General features: G+C 43.7%; 1 protein-coding gene across 1 annotated transcript in view; it reads left to right on the top strand.

Moving 5' to 3' along the window:
- Positions 1 to 14,983, top strand: part of AP3B1 (adaptor related protein complex 3 subunit beta 1) — a 2,578,902-nt gene that overhangs the window by 1,467,418 nt on the left and 1,096,501 nt on the right. The window contains exon 19 of the mRNA XM_044063704.1: positions 87 to 240. Within this exon, the coding sequence (XP_043919639.1) occupies positions 87 to 240 (154 nt within the window). The remainder of the gene's footprint in view (positions 1 to 86; positions 241 to 14,983) is intronic.

The following is a 14,983-nucleotide window of genomic DNA, read 5'->3' as shown; positions in this document are numbered from 1 at the left end:
GTATTAATATTTTTCCATTTATAAACAAGACGTTGAATGTCTACATCATGTGTTACATTGTCCAGGTTTTCATATATTTGTTTCAGAGAGTGAGTCTGAGAGTGAAAGTGATGAAAAAAGTGAAGGAGAAAATAGCACCAGTGAAGACAATAGCACAAGCTCATCAAGTGAGGAGGAGAGCGACAGTGAAGAAGAAAAGCAAGATAAACCTGAAAAGGAATCGAAACACAAGGATAGACGGTAATTATTACCTGCCCTTGTACAGGTGGTGCTAAGATTGTTTTAAAGTGAATTTCTAGTTTGTTATTAACACTTGCATTACAGACATACCTTTACAATCCAAGAACAGCTCTGTAGCCAGCATGTTTGTTGTCACTAGAATGCAAAATGCATTTTACCTGTTCCTAAAGGCTGTAGGTAACACTGACAGTCAGCCAGTACAAGTTCGTTTTGTATGGAAATAATTATGATGTTATTTTAGTAAGGGATAACCAGCATCAATGAACCCAGAAATGTGTGGGCTGAGGGAGGCAAAGGAAAACAATGGAGTAAATACATGTATCAATGTGTTTGGACAAGATTGTGTACATAGAGGTGGAGCTTAGAGGACATGTAACTTATTTAATGATGTGTAATAATCACTGACTTTAAAGGCGGAATGCATAGGGACAATTCCAAAACAGTTTAGCCGAGGAGAAGAAGCAGTACCATGTCATAACCATTCTCTGAATGCTTATGATCCTGAGTGCTGTCTTTACCCCACTTGTGAAAGCAGGGGGCCATATGCTCCTTTGTGACCAAGCTCTTCATACTGTGTTTGGTCTGCATTCTGTAGCACAGCATAGCATGTATTGAAACTTACTGGCATAGTATGCCAACCACAGAATAATTTAGCTCATTGTTAACTGTTTGAAAGTGGCTGGTATTTAGTGTAAAATCACTTAGCACTGTCATATTTTAGTTTATGAAAGTCTTGTTTGACTTTCTGCTCACCAGAAGCCAAAAGCACTATCAAGAGTTGGTTTTGTGATTTAAATTTTTTTCCTTGGCTCCGTCATTTGCTGCCATCAGTCAGCATTGCCTGAATTAAGATGCAAGTGTCTCTCCTTAATTAGAGCATTAAATAATTGGTAATAATTTGGATTAATGCTTGACCTGCTTCTTCTGCTCATGTCTGGAAATGGCCAGTACACAATCAGTCCCATCCCCCTTTGAAGTCTGCAGCCATTGGCAGCACTGATGAGCCTGCAGCTCAGCTCAGTCGTGGCTGACAGCGCTGATTGGGGCACAGCACGCACTGTGCTCCTATTATTACAGTCAGTAATTAAAGCAGCTCGCCCTGCCACTTCCATAACAAACACAGCATAATGCCCTAATTATGACTTTATTAATTTAAGTCAAGATTTAATGATTTTAAAAGTGATTTATATTGTTTTTCCTGTTCAGAACAAATGAAATCTGTAGGTTAAATTAATACAGGCTTTTCATCACCGCAAAGTTAAAAATGCTGGTTACCGGTACATTTCCTTCATTAGATGAGCATCTGAAATTCTACATATCAAGGTAAACTGCTGTCTTTCAACCAGAATGATTGATAATGTTGCATAAACATTTTGTTTTTATTTCAGTAAAAAGAAATGAATATTAATTTCATGTTTTAAGATCATTCTGGAAGATTGATTTTAGAAGTGTTTGAAACTGTCAGCAGTTCAGATTTTTAAGTTTAGCTGTATTAATACAGCTGTTCTCCTTTGTTAATAATTAGACCGACTGTACTAGGAATTATTCTGTCTCACTTTTTGACCTTTTTTGTAAGGACTTTGCATTTTGTATATGAATGTCATGTGAGAAGACAAAAACATGAGTGAAAGCACAAGTGCTGTTCACTGGGAGACTCAACTGCATTGCTTACTGTACTTATTCCCTTGTTTCACTTGAAAGAAAGTTACTGTTTGTCGTTTTTGCATTTAAGTTACCTGTAGCACATTGCATTTAAGTTACCTGGCACTTGCTCACTAAAGCAATTATATAAGTCAGCACTAAAAAATTAAAAGCACTACACCCTCACAAACTCCCCTTGAGTACCTTGTTCCCCATTGGCCCTTTTTTTCAATTATAAAGGAATTCCCAATACTATTCTAGCATGTCCAAAGGTGAGTTGTCAATCTCCTCTCCGGTCCAGCTGGTGAATCTGGGAATCTTGAGGCAATGTTACAACTGCCTCATGTACACAGACAACCCTCTCCTCCTCCCAACAAATTCCAACACATGTGAGAGATGCAGCCATATAGCCAAACTGGAGGCTAAGCTCTCTCAACTCAGTACTGGCGTAACCAGTCAGGAGGAGAAGGAAACCATACTCACTACAATTCCAGTCTCGCATAGACCTACCACAACAGCAAACCAAACACATAAACACACAAAAACATACTCGGAGGCTCTAAATAAAAATCTGCCTATGCAGCAGAGACCTCCAAAGCAGACACCCAAGCAACCGCTACCCCAAAACAAAACACGTGCAACACATAGCTCACAAAGCCAGTGTGCCGAACAGTCACAGCCCTTAAGGCTAAACAACACACCTGATACACTTGTAATAGGTGACTCTATCATCAGGCACACTGACGTCCCGCTCACCAGGCTGAACAAGAAGAAGGTCACGTTGAGCTGCCTGTCAGGCGCTAGGATCCGCCACATAACACAAGCACTCAGGTCACTCCAAGGCAAGTACAAATATGACTCGGTCATTGTCCATGCTGGTGTGAATGAACTGAGACGTACTTCCCTGGACTACATGAAAAGAGACATAGAGGAGCTCTCTGAGCATGTAGCCCAGGCCGGTATGACCCTGACCTTGAGTAGCATCTTACCTTCACCAAGAATGATTCCACAATATGAAGACAAGATGATCAATTTCAACAATTGGCTTAAGTATTGGTGTCATTCAAAGGGGATCCAATGCCTGTCAGCCTGGGATGACATGCTCAACAAGCCGCGATGCTTTGCTAGGGACGGCTTGCACCTGTCACCCCTGGGCTTTCGGATATTGGCAAAGGCTCTTGCTTCCCCCCTAGTGCCTTTTTTAGGCAAGGCTCAAAAGACAAACCCACCTCCATAGGTATCACAAGGGATAAGAAACTAAGAGTAATGCTACTCAACTCCAGAAGTCTAAACCTCAAGATGCTATCACTCGAAACTCTCCGTAGCATGGAGAACATCGATATCTGTGCAGTAACAAGCTGGTTCAAGGCTCCTGAGAGCACCCCAGCACTACCAGGTTATACCGCATACCATGCTTTTCGGCCCCAAAACTTGAACCGAACCACAAAAGGAGGGGGAGTATCAATATTCATCAAAGATACCCACACCTCCAGGTTGGAGACTATCCATGTGCAACTAACAGTGGGTAAAACTGCCTTCCAGTTTATAGCCTGCTACAGACCACACTCCCAAACCCAGGAACCCCACTCGGCCTTCCTGAGAACACTGGAAAATATGAAAGTCTCTCCAAACACCATTATATTGGGCGACTTCAACTACCCAAACATAGACTGGGAGCATTACTCTAGCTCCAACACCCTAGCCCAAAGGTTCCTAGAATTTATAAACTCAAATGCTATGGAACAACTTGTTACCACTCCCACAAGAGGGGAAAACATACTGGACCTAATCATCACCAACATGGGGACTCTATGCTCCAGACCAGAAGTGTATCCCTCATTGGTAAGATCAGACCATAAACTAATCTCACTGGATATTCACATCCCGACCCCACCCACTGCCCAGAAAACCACAGTGAAAAACTTCTCTAAAGCAAATTTCACACTCCTCAAAACCGAGGTGGAATCCTTCAAAGCCCCCGAGCCTGTGGAAAATACGGCCCAGACCGCAGAATCCTTTATAAACGCATTCTATGAACACCTTCAAGAATGCATGGATCATGCAATCCCAAATAAAACCAAGACCCAGTCCTCCAAAGGCAGACGTCTTGTCTGGTGGACCCCAGCCATAAACAAACTATACAATAGAAGGAGGAAGCTACTACATGATAGAGCAAAATCCCAAAAAGGGAAGGCATCTCTGATCAGTATTAGCAAAAAACTACGGGCACTCATAAAATCGTCTAAGGCCAGCTTAGAGAGAAAAATTGCACAGGACACTAAGGATAATCACAAGGCTTTCTTTAGTTATGTTAGGAACCTGGTTGGGAATTCCCAGATATGCTCAGAATTAGTCCATAATGACAAAAAATACATCGAACCCACAGACATTGCCAACATCCTAGCTGACAGGTTCAGCGCAAACTTCTCCCCTCCCACCAAAGGGCAAATATCTATCCCAGCAGAGTGCTGCCCCCCTGACATCTCAGATGCTCAGGTAAGAGCCGCCCTCTCCAAAGCAAAAAATACATCATCAATGGGACCAGACGGTGTCCCGGGCTGTGTCCTACATGAACTCCAAGAAGAGCTAAACCCAAACATAAAACTACTGTTCAATCTCAGCCTTACTACAGGATATGTACCCAAAGAGTGGCGTACAGCAACAGTGGTCCCTCTCCACAAAGGTGGTGCCTCAACGGATCCTGGACACTATCGCCCCATAAGCCTGACTAGCTTGGTCTGCAAAGCTATGGAAAGGATCATCATGAACCTCATAAATAAAGATATTGGGGACCTACAGACACTGGATCCTACCCAGTTCGGCTTTAAGGGCAGATCCTGCCTCTTAAACCTGGTTGATTTCTTTGAAACAGTCACCAAGGCCATTGACGAGGGGAAGTTGGTCCACACAGCCTACCTGGACCTCGCAAAAGCCTTCTATACAATACCCCACTCGGGCATTATAGATAAGCTCACCAGCTTAAATATAAACCCCTATGTCACTAGATGGGTTGCAAACTGGCTCAAGGACAGAACCCACATGGTTAGAATTGCTGGAGCCATGTCAGACTCCAAACCAGTTACAAGTGGCGTCCCACAAGGCTCAGTCCTGGGACCTCTCTTGTTCGGTATATATTTCTCGACTGTGGCTGACCAAGTTCGCAGATGACTGCAAACTGGGCGTCATAATCGACTTTCCAGCCGACACAAGCATCCTCCAAAAGGGCCTCATAGAAACAGACAACTGGTGCCAGAGCCATGGCCTCAAGCTAAATGCCAAAAAGTGTATAGTCATCCCCTTTGGCAAAAACAAAGTGCCCACAAATTACCACATAGGTGGTAATCCATTAAGTAGTTAGGGACCTGGGGACTAAAGTTGATAGCAATCTCTCATTTGACAACTACGTGGCCAAAGTGTTTAGAAAAACATTTTATATAGCCCACCTAATCATGAAGGGATTCACATCTAGATCAGGGGAGGTCATCGTGCCTCTTTACTCATCCCTCATCAGGCCCATAATTGAGTACAATGCCCCTTTTGGGATGTACCTTACCAGACACCTGCAGCAACTGGAAAGACCCCAAAAGTACCTCACCAAGAGGATCAAAGGGCTCAAACAGATGCCATATGCTGCCCGGTTAAAGAAACTCCAGCTCTACTCAGTGGCATAACGCCTGCTCAGAGGCGATCTGTGCCTGACGTATAAAGCCATGTCCAACCGGGAATTAATGGACATGCTGCACCTCAGAAAATCCAAATCCCATCGAGCCACGCTCGAGACTTGGACCTCAGCACTGAAATAAATAGGACATGCTGGAGGGACAGATTCATAACCCAGAGGCTCCCTTCACTCTGAAATAAAAGCCCAGACCAGGTTAGGCAGAGTCCCTCATTGACTCTCTTCAAGAGGAATCTTGATGAGTGGATGGGAGATCGTAGGTTTACCCCGGGTATCACTTCTGTGTCACTGTTAGAGGCACAGTATACTAACCTCGAAAAAGGGCATAGCAAAATTAATTTAAAATGGGTGGCGAAAGCCAAACACCCTCTGGCTAGGCTTATAAATGCCCTTGGGCAGATAGCCTAGTATGAACATCATGTGCATAACTATAGCAACAACTGAAAAATAAAGTAAAATGGACAACAGACCCCAAATCACTAATAGAAGTTTTAGTCAACTATAGCGCCAAGGCAGAATGCCTTCAAGGAGTAAAAAACATCAGTAAAAACCCAAGTACATAAAACCACATGACAGATAAATCAATTAACAAAACTATTCATATTAAATACTTCCAATTACATTCTGAATTCAAACCCCCAGGAGTTAAAGTGCCATTTTTCAAAATAAAAAGTTTATTTATGCAATAATGTATCTTTCAGTAAAATGTTTTCACCAAGGTTAACAACTACTTGTAATACAGAAAAATCACTTTTAAGTTTCTGTATAAAGTGCAAGGCTAACCGACTTTCTAGATGCTGTTTTTTGATGTCCCTAATATGCTGTTGTGCATAACCAGGAGCTGCCTTAGGTCAACTGGTGCCGTAGGCAAAAGGGCTCATACCCCCCCAGTGCCCCCATCCTGGTCTACCTACACCAAATAAATGCTGGAAAAGCTCCCCTGCCAGATTGGTGCCCTAGGCGGCTGCCTAGTTGGCCTATGTCTAAGGCCGGCTATGTGCATAACTGCTTGTGCTTCTTTTTAGCCTTCATTTTTGTTTTCTTTACACAGTTAGAGAAGTAAAATGGAGAAGACTTTTTTCACAAAGTTTTTGCATTTGCATCCCATACAACGTGAGGTTGCTAACATCTAGCATGATTCCATAATTTTATTTGCATTAAGTTTTAGGTATTTGGCTGTTTTGTTTTAAATTGTAGTATTTGACTAATACAATCGTTCATTCATTAGTTACTTTTCTTTTGAAGATGCTATGAAAAATGCAACCTTTGCATTGTCTCTGTGAAAAAAGTGTAGCAGAATAGTTGGGTATTGTTCTATGATGCAAAGAGCATAGGTTTGAATCTAATCAGCTCACAAGTTGCATATTAAGTAACCTTGAGCAATTCAGTTACATCTTCATACTGCTATATCAACTAAAAAATGTAGGTCACTGTGAGCAGTTAAATTTAACAAAATTAGCTCAAATAATATTTAATTTTTTGCCCTCTTTCCCCTTTTATCAGGTTTTGTAGTGCAGTAAGTTTCATTTGATAAGGTTTGTATAAGTGTCATAGAGAAGATACTCTTTCATCTAGGTTGGAATAAATAGAATTGAAATTCTTGATTTATCTGATGAACAGAAAGTGGATAGCTGTACATTTAATGACCAATTTTTTAGCTTTGTATAGAGATGACTTCCATCTGCCCAAACCTTATGTATGCATTTATTTAGCATCCATTAAGCCTATAAAACATAGTGTGTTAGAACTGTATGTCATGTACTGAGCTAAAATGTAAGCACAGCATGCCCCTGCTGACTTAGAACAGAAATGTGTATAAACTATTGTAATTGTGTAAATGTAGATATATGTTTTAACAGTGGAAACTAGAACATAAAGGGTTAACTTGCAAAACATCAAGAAAATAGTTGAAATTAAATTGATTTATGATTGTGCTGTAAAAGTTACCTTTCAGTTTCAGTCAACAGGAGTCAGGATGTCTACACTAGGGGAATTTGTGTTGTTTTGTAAGTGTTTTATTGTTTTATGTCTTCTAGCAGTTGCAAACATCTGAAGGCTACGTATTTTCACAGAGATATGTTAAATGCTGATAGTTTCTGACAATGGGGGTTTAGCTTGGGAACTAAAGTCAGGTGACAAAAAGTGATGTCATCCAAGCTAACCCAGCAGTAATATCTGATATTAATTTAAGAACTGTATGAGAGAGAGAGAGAGAGGGCATTTGTATTTTGTCTTTGACCTGGAAATATCCACTCTCACCACATCTGTACTTGCCTTGTGTAAATTAGTCTTAGGGCATAATAACTCTCTTAGATTCAGATAGGAATATAGTAAAGTATAGCTTAGAATGTTTTCTTTATTTATTTGAGATTGTCCTGCAATGTTGTTTTAAATATTTCATGTGATTTTGTAATTGTGTTTGTTTACTAAGTATTGTCTTGTTCTTTTATTATTTATTATTAAATATATTTAAACCTGTCATTGTGGTTGATATCTGTGAGACATAGTTAAGCTCTTAGAGTACTGGCATATCTATTTGGTGATGCTGTACAGACTACTCCTATAGCCTTCGGATCCGATGACATCCTCATCAGCACTGATGCCGACTCCGATTACCTCGATTCTTGCACCCATCGAGATATCTGGGCGCTGAAGCTCGCTCGTTTGCTCCGTGGGGGGAAGTGGCATTGGACCCTTTTCCAATCCCGCTCTCCCTCTCGGAGAGTTGGCTCAGTTGAGCTCGGCTCCCACATCGGCCTCGGAGCCGTCGCCCTCTGCGCAGGGTGGTGTTCCGGTCTCTTTGGAGCTGGATCCCTTCTTGTGTCGAGACTGTGGTGCCTTCGAGGTCATGTGGAGAGTGCTGTCCCCACAGATGGCTCCACTATCGGTTCCATCACCCTCGGTCCCTGTGACAACCACTGTTCCTCCTCCAGCCCCAAAACATAGGGAACATATGCCCCAGGACACCCCATTGGATGAACTCTCTTCTTCTGAAGCCTACCCACAGCATTCAGGGCAGGCTTCCCGGAAGAAGTGCAAGAGGAAGCACCTAGCCTCCCCTGAATTTGTCACCTCAGATACAGACCTGGATGAATCGGAGGGGTCCCCAAGGTCCCCCTCTGAAGAGGTTTCCTTTTTGGGCATCCTTGAGATTCTCAGGCAGAGGCGTAGTTGGATTTCCCTAGCCCCCTCTGAAGACGAGTCTGTATATATGGATGCATTTGGTTCTTGACCTTCCACCTCCTGGGTGTCTCCGCCTTTTGATCCACTCATGTCTGTAGTGTCTCGAAAGGCTTGGTCAGCTCCAGATTGCATGGAACCTGCCCCGTGGAGACCCAATAAATTCATCATAGCTCCCCAAGATGAACAATTTTTAACTAAAGGGGTCCCAGTTGATGCCATAGGTGGTAGCAGCAGCCACAAAGAGAGAGTTAGCTGAAACCTCCTCATCTGTCCATCCACCGAATAAAGACTCTCATACGATGGACAGATATGGGAAGTGAATGTTTTCTTCAGCGACCTTCTCCCTTAGGTCTCTGAATTATCTTTCCCATTTTACTAGGCTTCAGAGGGATCTCCTAAAAGAGCTTGGAGAGACCCTACAAGATCCTACAGCTGAGGGAACTTCAGCCAAGGTAGCTACCCAGCTTGCAACTCTTAATTCAATAGTCAACTCCTCCATGAAGCTTATTTCATATGCAGCCGATGGAGGGAGTAGAGCTGTGGGAACAGGAGTAGCTCTTAGGAGACTTTCTTGGCTGCGGCTGTGTCAGTTTGCGGAGCCTTTCAGAGCATCCTTCACCAATACCCTCTTCGATGGCTCCTCTCTCTTTGGGCCTCAGGTGAAAGACATACTTACCAACAACGTAATAGCAGACAGGCTCAGCAGGGCTATCCTAATGCCTCACGAGTGGTCTCTGAAACAGGAAATTATGGATCTTATTTTCCGCAAATGGGGCCAGCCTTGCTGCGATCTCTTTGCCTCTCCCCTCAACAACAAATGCAGCAGCTACTTCTCCCTTGTTCCTCCTCCAGGTCAGACTCCCAGGGACGCTCTAGTCCACGATTGGCCTCAGGACCTCCTTTATGCATTTCCCCCCCTTTCCCCTAATTCCAAAAGTCATTCAGAAAGCAAAATCGTTGGGTTGCAAAATGATTCTCATTGCCCCCCTATTGGTCTCGACAGATTTGGTTTCCGTTCCTTCACTCCTACCTTCTAGCCCAGCCTTGGATTCTGGACCCAGTACCAGACTTCTTGATTCATCAATTAGGCGGGCTACATCAATCCCTCCAATCTCTCAAGCTCACAGCTTGGTTACTCCACTTCCAATATTAGCCAGGCTTCCCAAGGTTTCCCTAACAGTGAGTGAGATTATTGATGTTCATCGTGTTACCCTGCTGCAGTCATCACACTTGGGTTATCCTGCCGTCAGGCGGTCCCGCAGTTGGCCAGAATTCCAAAGTCTTGGTCCGGCGTCGGTTGCTGTTGCTTCCTCCCTGACGTCAGAGCACCAGGGGTATATCAGAGGCATCCGACGCCATTTTTTTCAGTCTTTCTTGACGCGCAGTGCCCAAAGCAGAAGCAGTTCGCAAGTGCCGGTCGGCCGACACCTGAGATTTTCGAATCGAGTTTCAGTCCGAAGTCTTCAAAGCTAAGTACCCCTCTGGGGAAACCTTACACACCATGAGGGAACATTTCCACTGGGAAGGTCAGGACTACTCTGACTCAAAGAAAAGGCTCCGGGAGTTTGTTTTACTTCCCCAGCACAGACCTCTTGCTATCCCCCTAGTTTTGGACATAGTAGATGATGTTTTCTTAGAATCTAGTTTTAATCCAGATTCTCTGCCTCCTGCTCCAGCCAAACCAGATAGATACTATAGAGTGCCCGACTCTCACAAATTCATTTACAAAAGTCCTGTTGCTGATCCAGAGACAGTCTCCCAGGGTCCCAAAGGGGCTAATGCTTCTATGGCTAAAAATCCTGTACCTTCGGAAAGGGACTCCAGAGCACTAGACAGGTGGGGGAAGAAGGTTTACACCTCAACTACTCTAGCTATGAGAGCACTAAATTGTCAATTTCACATGCTTAAATATCAGCAATTCCTTATGTCTGAAATAAAACAAAAGATGGGCACGCTCCCTCAACAGTCTGAACTCAAGGAAATGCAAGATCTGTTGCATGCAGCTGAACAGGTGGGCAAACATACTTTACATTGTGGTTTTGATGCCTTGGAAGCTTCCTCCAGAGCAGCTATTACTGGGTCTGTTATACTTAGGCATGCTTGGTTAAAGGAACAATCTCTGCCTGATCATGTTAAAGCAAAGTTACTGGATGCGCCCTTACAGCAGGATGTTTTATTTGGGGTTAAAGCAGAGGAGGTTTTAAAGAAAATGGAGGATAAGGCAAAATCTATGCAGATGGTCAAAGATTTTTTACAGGTACAGCCCCCACGATTCAGCAGAAATTGGCCAACAAAAAATGGGTCCTTTCCAGCTTCTGACAGGCCACAAAGGGGTAAATACAGGCGCCCAAGGGGCAGAGGACTAGCACAAATCCCTTACAAACCTTGCCAATGGGGCACTTCAACACAAAAGGGAGGAGAAGACAGGTCCCAAACTACTAGAAGGCAAACACAATGACTTAAACCTCAAACTTCCAAGCAAAACCCTCTTGGCAGCTCCCTTGGGAGGAAAATTAACACTTTTTGCAGACAACTGGCGCATCGTCACAGAGGACAAATGGGTCCTAGACATTATCTCACACGGATACATATTCCATTTCCACACCTTGCCAAGGATAAAAGGAATGCCAAACCTGCCACAAAATCAGTGGGCAGAGGCACAAAAACAAATTACAGCTCTCATGGACATGAGAGCCATCCAACTGGTACCTACACAGGAGCAAGGCCAAGGATTTTACTCAAGGCTCTTTCTAGTCCCCAGAAAGGACAATGCATGGAGACCCATTCTGGACCTTTCAATTTTAAACACCTTCTTGCAAGTACCCAAATTCAAGATGCTAACACTACAGCAGCTTCTTCCCATGTTGGGCAAGAAAGCTTGGCTAGTAACGTTGGACCTCAAGGAGGCATACCTGCATGTCCCTATCAGACAAAATTGCAGAAGATACCTCCGTTTCATTGCAGGTTCAACCCATTACCAATTCTCTGCACTGCCCTTTGGCTTATCTACTGCACCCAGGGTCTTCACAAAATGTCTGGCACCAGTAATTGCATACTGCAGACAGAGGGGAATTCAAATATACCCATACCTGGACGACTGTCTCATAGAAGCAGAAAGCAAGGACATTCTTTTACAACACCTGGCTTTTGTAAAACATCTTCTAAGTTGCCTAGGGTACACAGTAAACGAACAGAAATCAAAACTAGTGCCCTCACAAACTATGACATTCCTGGGTGCCAGCTTGAATACAACGGCCCAAATGGCTTATCTGACACCAGACTAACAACTACAATTAACTCAATACTTCAGAACAATGGCAACAAAGACCCAACTCCCCGCAAGAAAAATTCTGCAGGCCTTGGGCTTCATGGCATCTTGCATACTACTAATACCATTTGCAAAACTGCATATGAGGAAATTACAATGGTACCTAAAAAGCGTATGGACTCAACACAGCCACAGCTTGGAAACAATGATAACTCTCATTCCCTGCCTTCAACAGGAGTTTCTATGGTGGTCACAGGCTTGTTACCTCAACAAGGGTCAGCCTTTCACCCTACCCCCAGCCAGGCAAACTATGACAACAGATGCATCGGACTATGCCTGGGGGGCACACATGGCAGGACGGTGCATTCAAGGCTTATGGACTGCAGATCAAAGGAATCTGCACATCAATCAAAAAGAAATGCTAGCTGTACAAAATGCTCTGACAGCCTTCAAGGACCTCTTGCATCCAGGACAGCTTATCATAAGGGCAGACAACACCACAGTAATGTGGTACATAAACAAGGGGGCAGTGCAGGCAAGCAATGACCTTGTGGAACACAGCACTGGCTTACCAAGTTCAATTACAAGCTCAATTCCTGCCAGGAAAAAAGAGCATATTGGCAGACGACCTAAGCAAAAACATCATGGATCCCCACGAATGGAAACTGAATCCACAAGTATTCGCAATGATAACTCAAGAGTGGGGGCTCCCAGACATAGACCTGTTTGCCAGCCCTCAAAACTATCAGCTAACAAAGTTTTGCACAAGGACTTTTCACCATCAAGCTTGGAAAGTGGACGCAGTCTCATTCAGTTGGAAAATGCTAACAGTATATGCCTTTCCTCCACTACCCCTTCTCACAAAGGTGCTGCTGAAAGTCAGGATGGAGAAACCCCGAATGATACTCATTGCTCCAGACTGGCCACGCCAGCACTGGTACCCACTATTAAGGAATATGGCCCAGGGCCCACCATGGATTCTACCACAAATTACCCACCTGCTCACACAGCAAGACAATCAGATTCTACACAGCCAGCTCAAAACCTTAAACTTGGCTGCATGGCAAATCACCTAGGCAACCAGCCAGCTCCTCTCTTAGTAAGAGCTCCTCTCTTAGTAAGTAAGTTATTCTGGAGGCCAGGAGGCCCAGCACCAGGAAAGCCTGCTCAGACAAATGGAAAAGGTTTTGCGCATGGAACCAAGCTAAAGGCCAAAATACCCTTCAGCCTGACATTCCTCAGATTCTGCAATATCTAACTGAGATGTTACACAAAGGGCCTTCTTTTTCATCTATTAAAATCCACGCCTCAGCCATTTCTGCTCACTACAACACGGATCCTCCTTTATTTTCACATCCACTCTTAAGGCAGTTTTTCAGAGGGGCCAAGAACATTAGGCCTCCCAGGAGAGCACCAGTACCTACTTGGGACCTCAATTTTGTTCTGGAAAAACTCACGCTACCTCTTTTTGAACCAGCTTTCTCAGCTGACAAAGTTTATATCATGGAAGACTGCCCTGCTGCTAGCAATCACTTCAGCTAGAAGAGTTTCAGAGCTTCAGGCACTAATGGCAGTAGAGCCTTTCCTCATTTTTCATCAAGACAGGGTTTCTCTACGAACTAACCCCTCCTTTATGCCTAAGGTGGTATCCAGTGTGGCCCTAAATCAAACCTTCCTTTTACCCTCCTTCTTTCCAAATCCACAGAACACAGGAGAAAGACTCCTGCATTCCTTGGACATTCACAGACAGCTATGCTACTTCCTGGATAAAACTAAGGTTTTCAGGAAATCTGACCAGCTTCTTGTATCCTATGCTACAGCATCACAAGGAAAGGCTATCTCAAAACAAACCATTTCCAAATGGATAGGACATTGCATACATTTCTGCTACACCCACCATGGAAAACCAGTTCCTGCTACCATAAGGCCCCACTCTACCAGGGCAGCAGCTACATCTACAGCCTTCCTCAGGGGGGTACCAACCAAGGATATTCTGGAAGCTGTAACTTGGACGTCAATACACACCTTCACCAAACATTATCACTTACCACTTTACTCTAAGACTAGAGCGGGCTTCGCCACTGCAGTTTTGCAGGGTCTTCTAGCCCCCTCTAACCCTGTTTGACTTCTCCGCCCATCCTTAGCTTTGGGATTCTACCCAAGTGTGATGACTGCAGCAGGGTAACACGATGAACATAGTACAGTTTTGTACCTACCATAAATGTAGATGTTCGAGTGTATACCCTGCTGCAGTCCAGGTTGCCCTCCCTCCATCCCCTCTAAAACTAGCTGAGCTTCTCTCTATTCTATACTACCTCTGTGGTGCATTTGCTTGTGCCTAAGGGTTTTGTTTTACTTTTTTCAAGATATATATATATATATATATATATATATATATATATATATATATATATATATATATATATTTTTTTTTTTTTTTTTTTTGCCTACCTATTGGGGGCACCTGACATCTGGGGCAAGAAAAACTGAAGAAAATGGCGTCGGATGCCTCTGATATACCCCTGGTGCTCTGACGTCAGGGAAGAAGCGACAGCAACCGACGCCAGACCAAGACTTTGGAATTCTGGCCGACTGCAGGACCGCCTGACGGCAGGATGACCCAAGTGTGATGACTGCAGCAGGGTATACACTCGAACATCTACATTTATGGTAGGTACAAAACTGTACTTTTCCTCCATTAAAGCAAATACAAGGAAGGAAAGTCTATGCTAGCAAAAGGAAAAGATTCTGTTACTGGGCAGATTCCAGGAATTTAGATCCTTTTACAGCTCCTGTACACGAGATTTTGCATTTCCTAGCAGAACTGTTTCATTCTGGTGTAGCTGCTGCCATCAGAGTACAACTGGCTGCCATTTCAAATTTTCATGTCGGAGTTTCAAACTCCAGCATAATGTCTCACAAACTCTGTAAGGTCTTCATGAGAGGTACATCTCTTCTTAGAACCCCCGTGA

Source organism: Protopterus annectens, chromosome 2.part2 (genome assembly GCF_019279795.1).
Source record: "Protopterus annectens isolate FY-2018-M chromosome 2.part2, PAN1.0, whole genome shotgun sequence".
Taxonomy (NCBI): domain Eukaryota; kingdom Metazoa; phylum Chordata; order Ceratodontiformes; family Protopteridae; genus Protopterus; species Protopterus annectens.
Note: the sequence above shows the minus strand (reverse complement) of the source record. Positions and strands in the feature narration are given on the sequence as shown.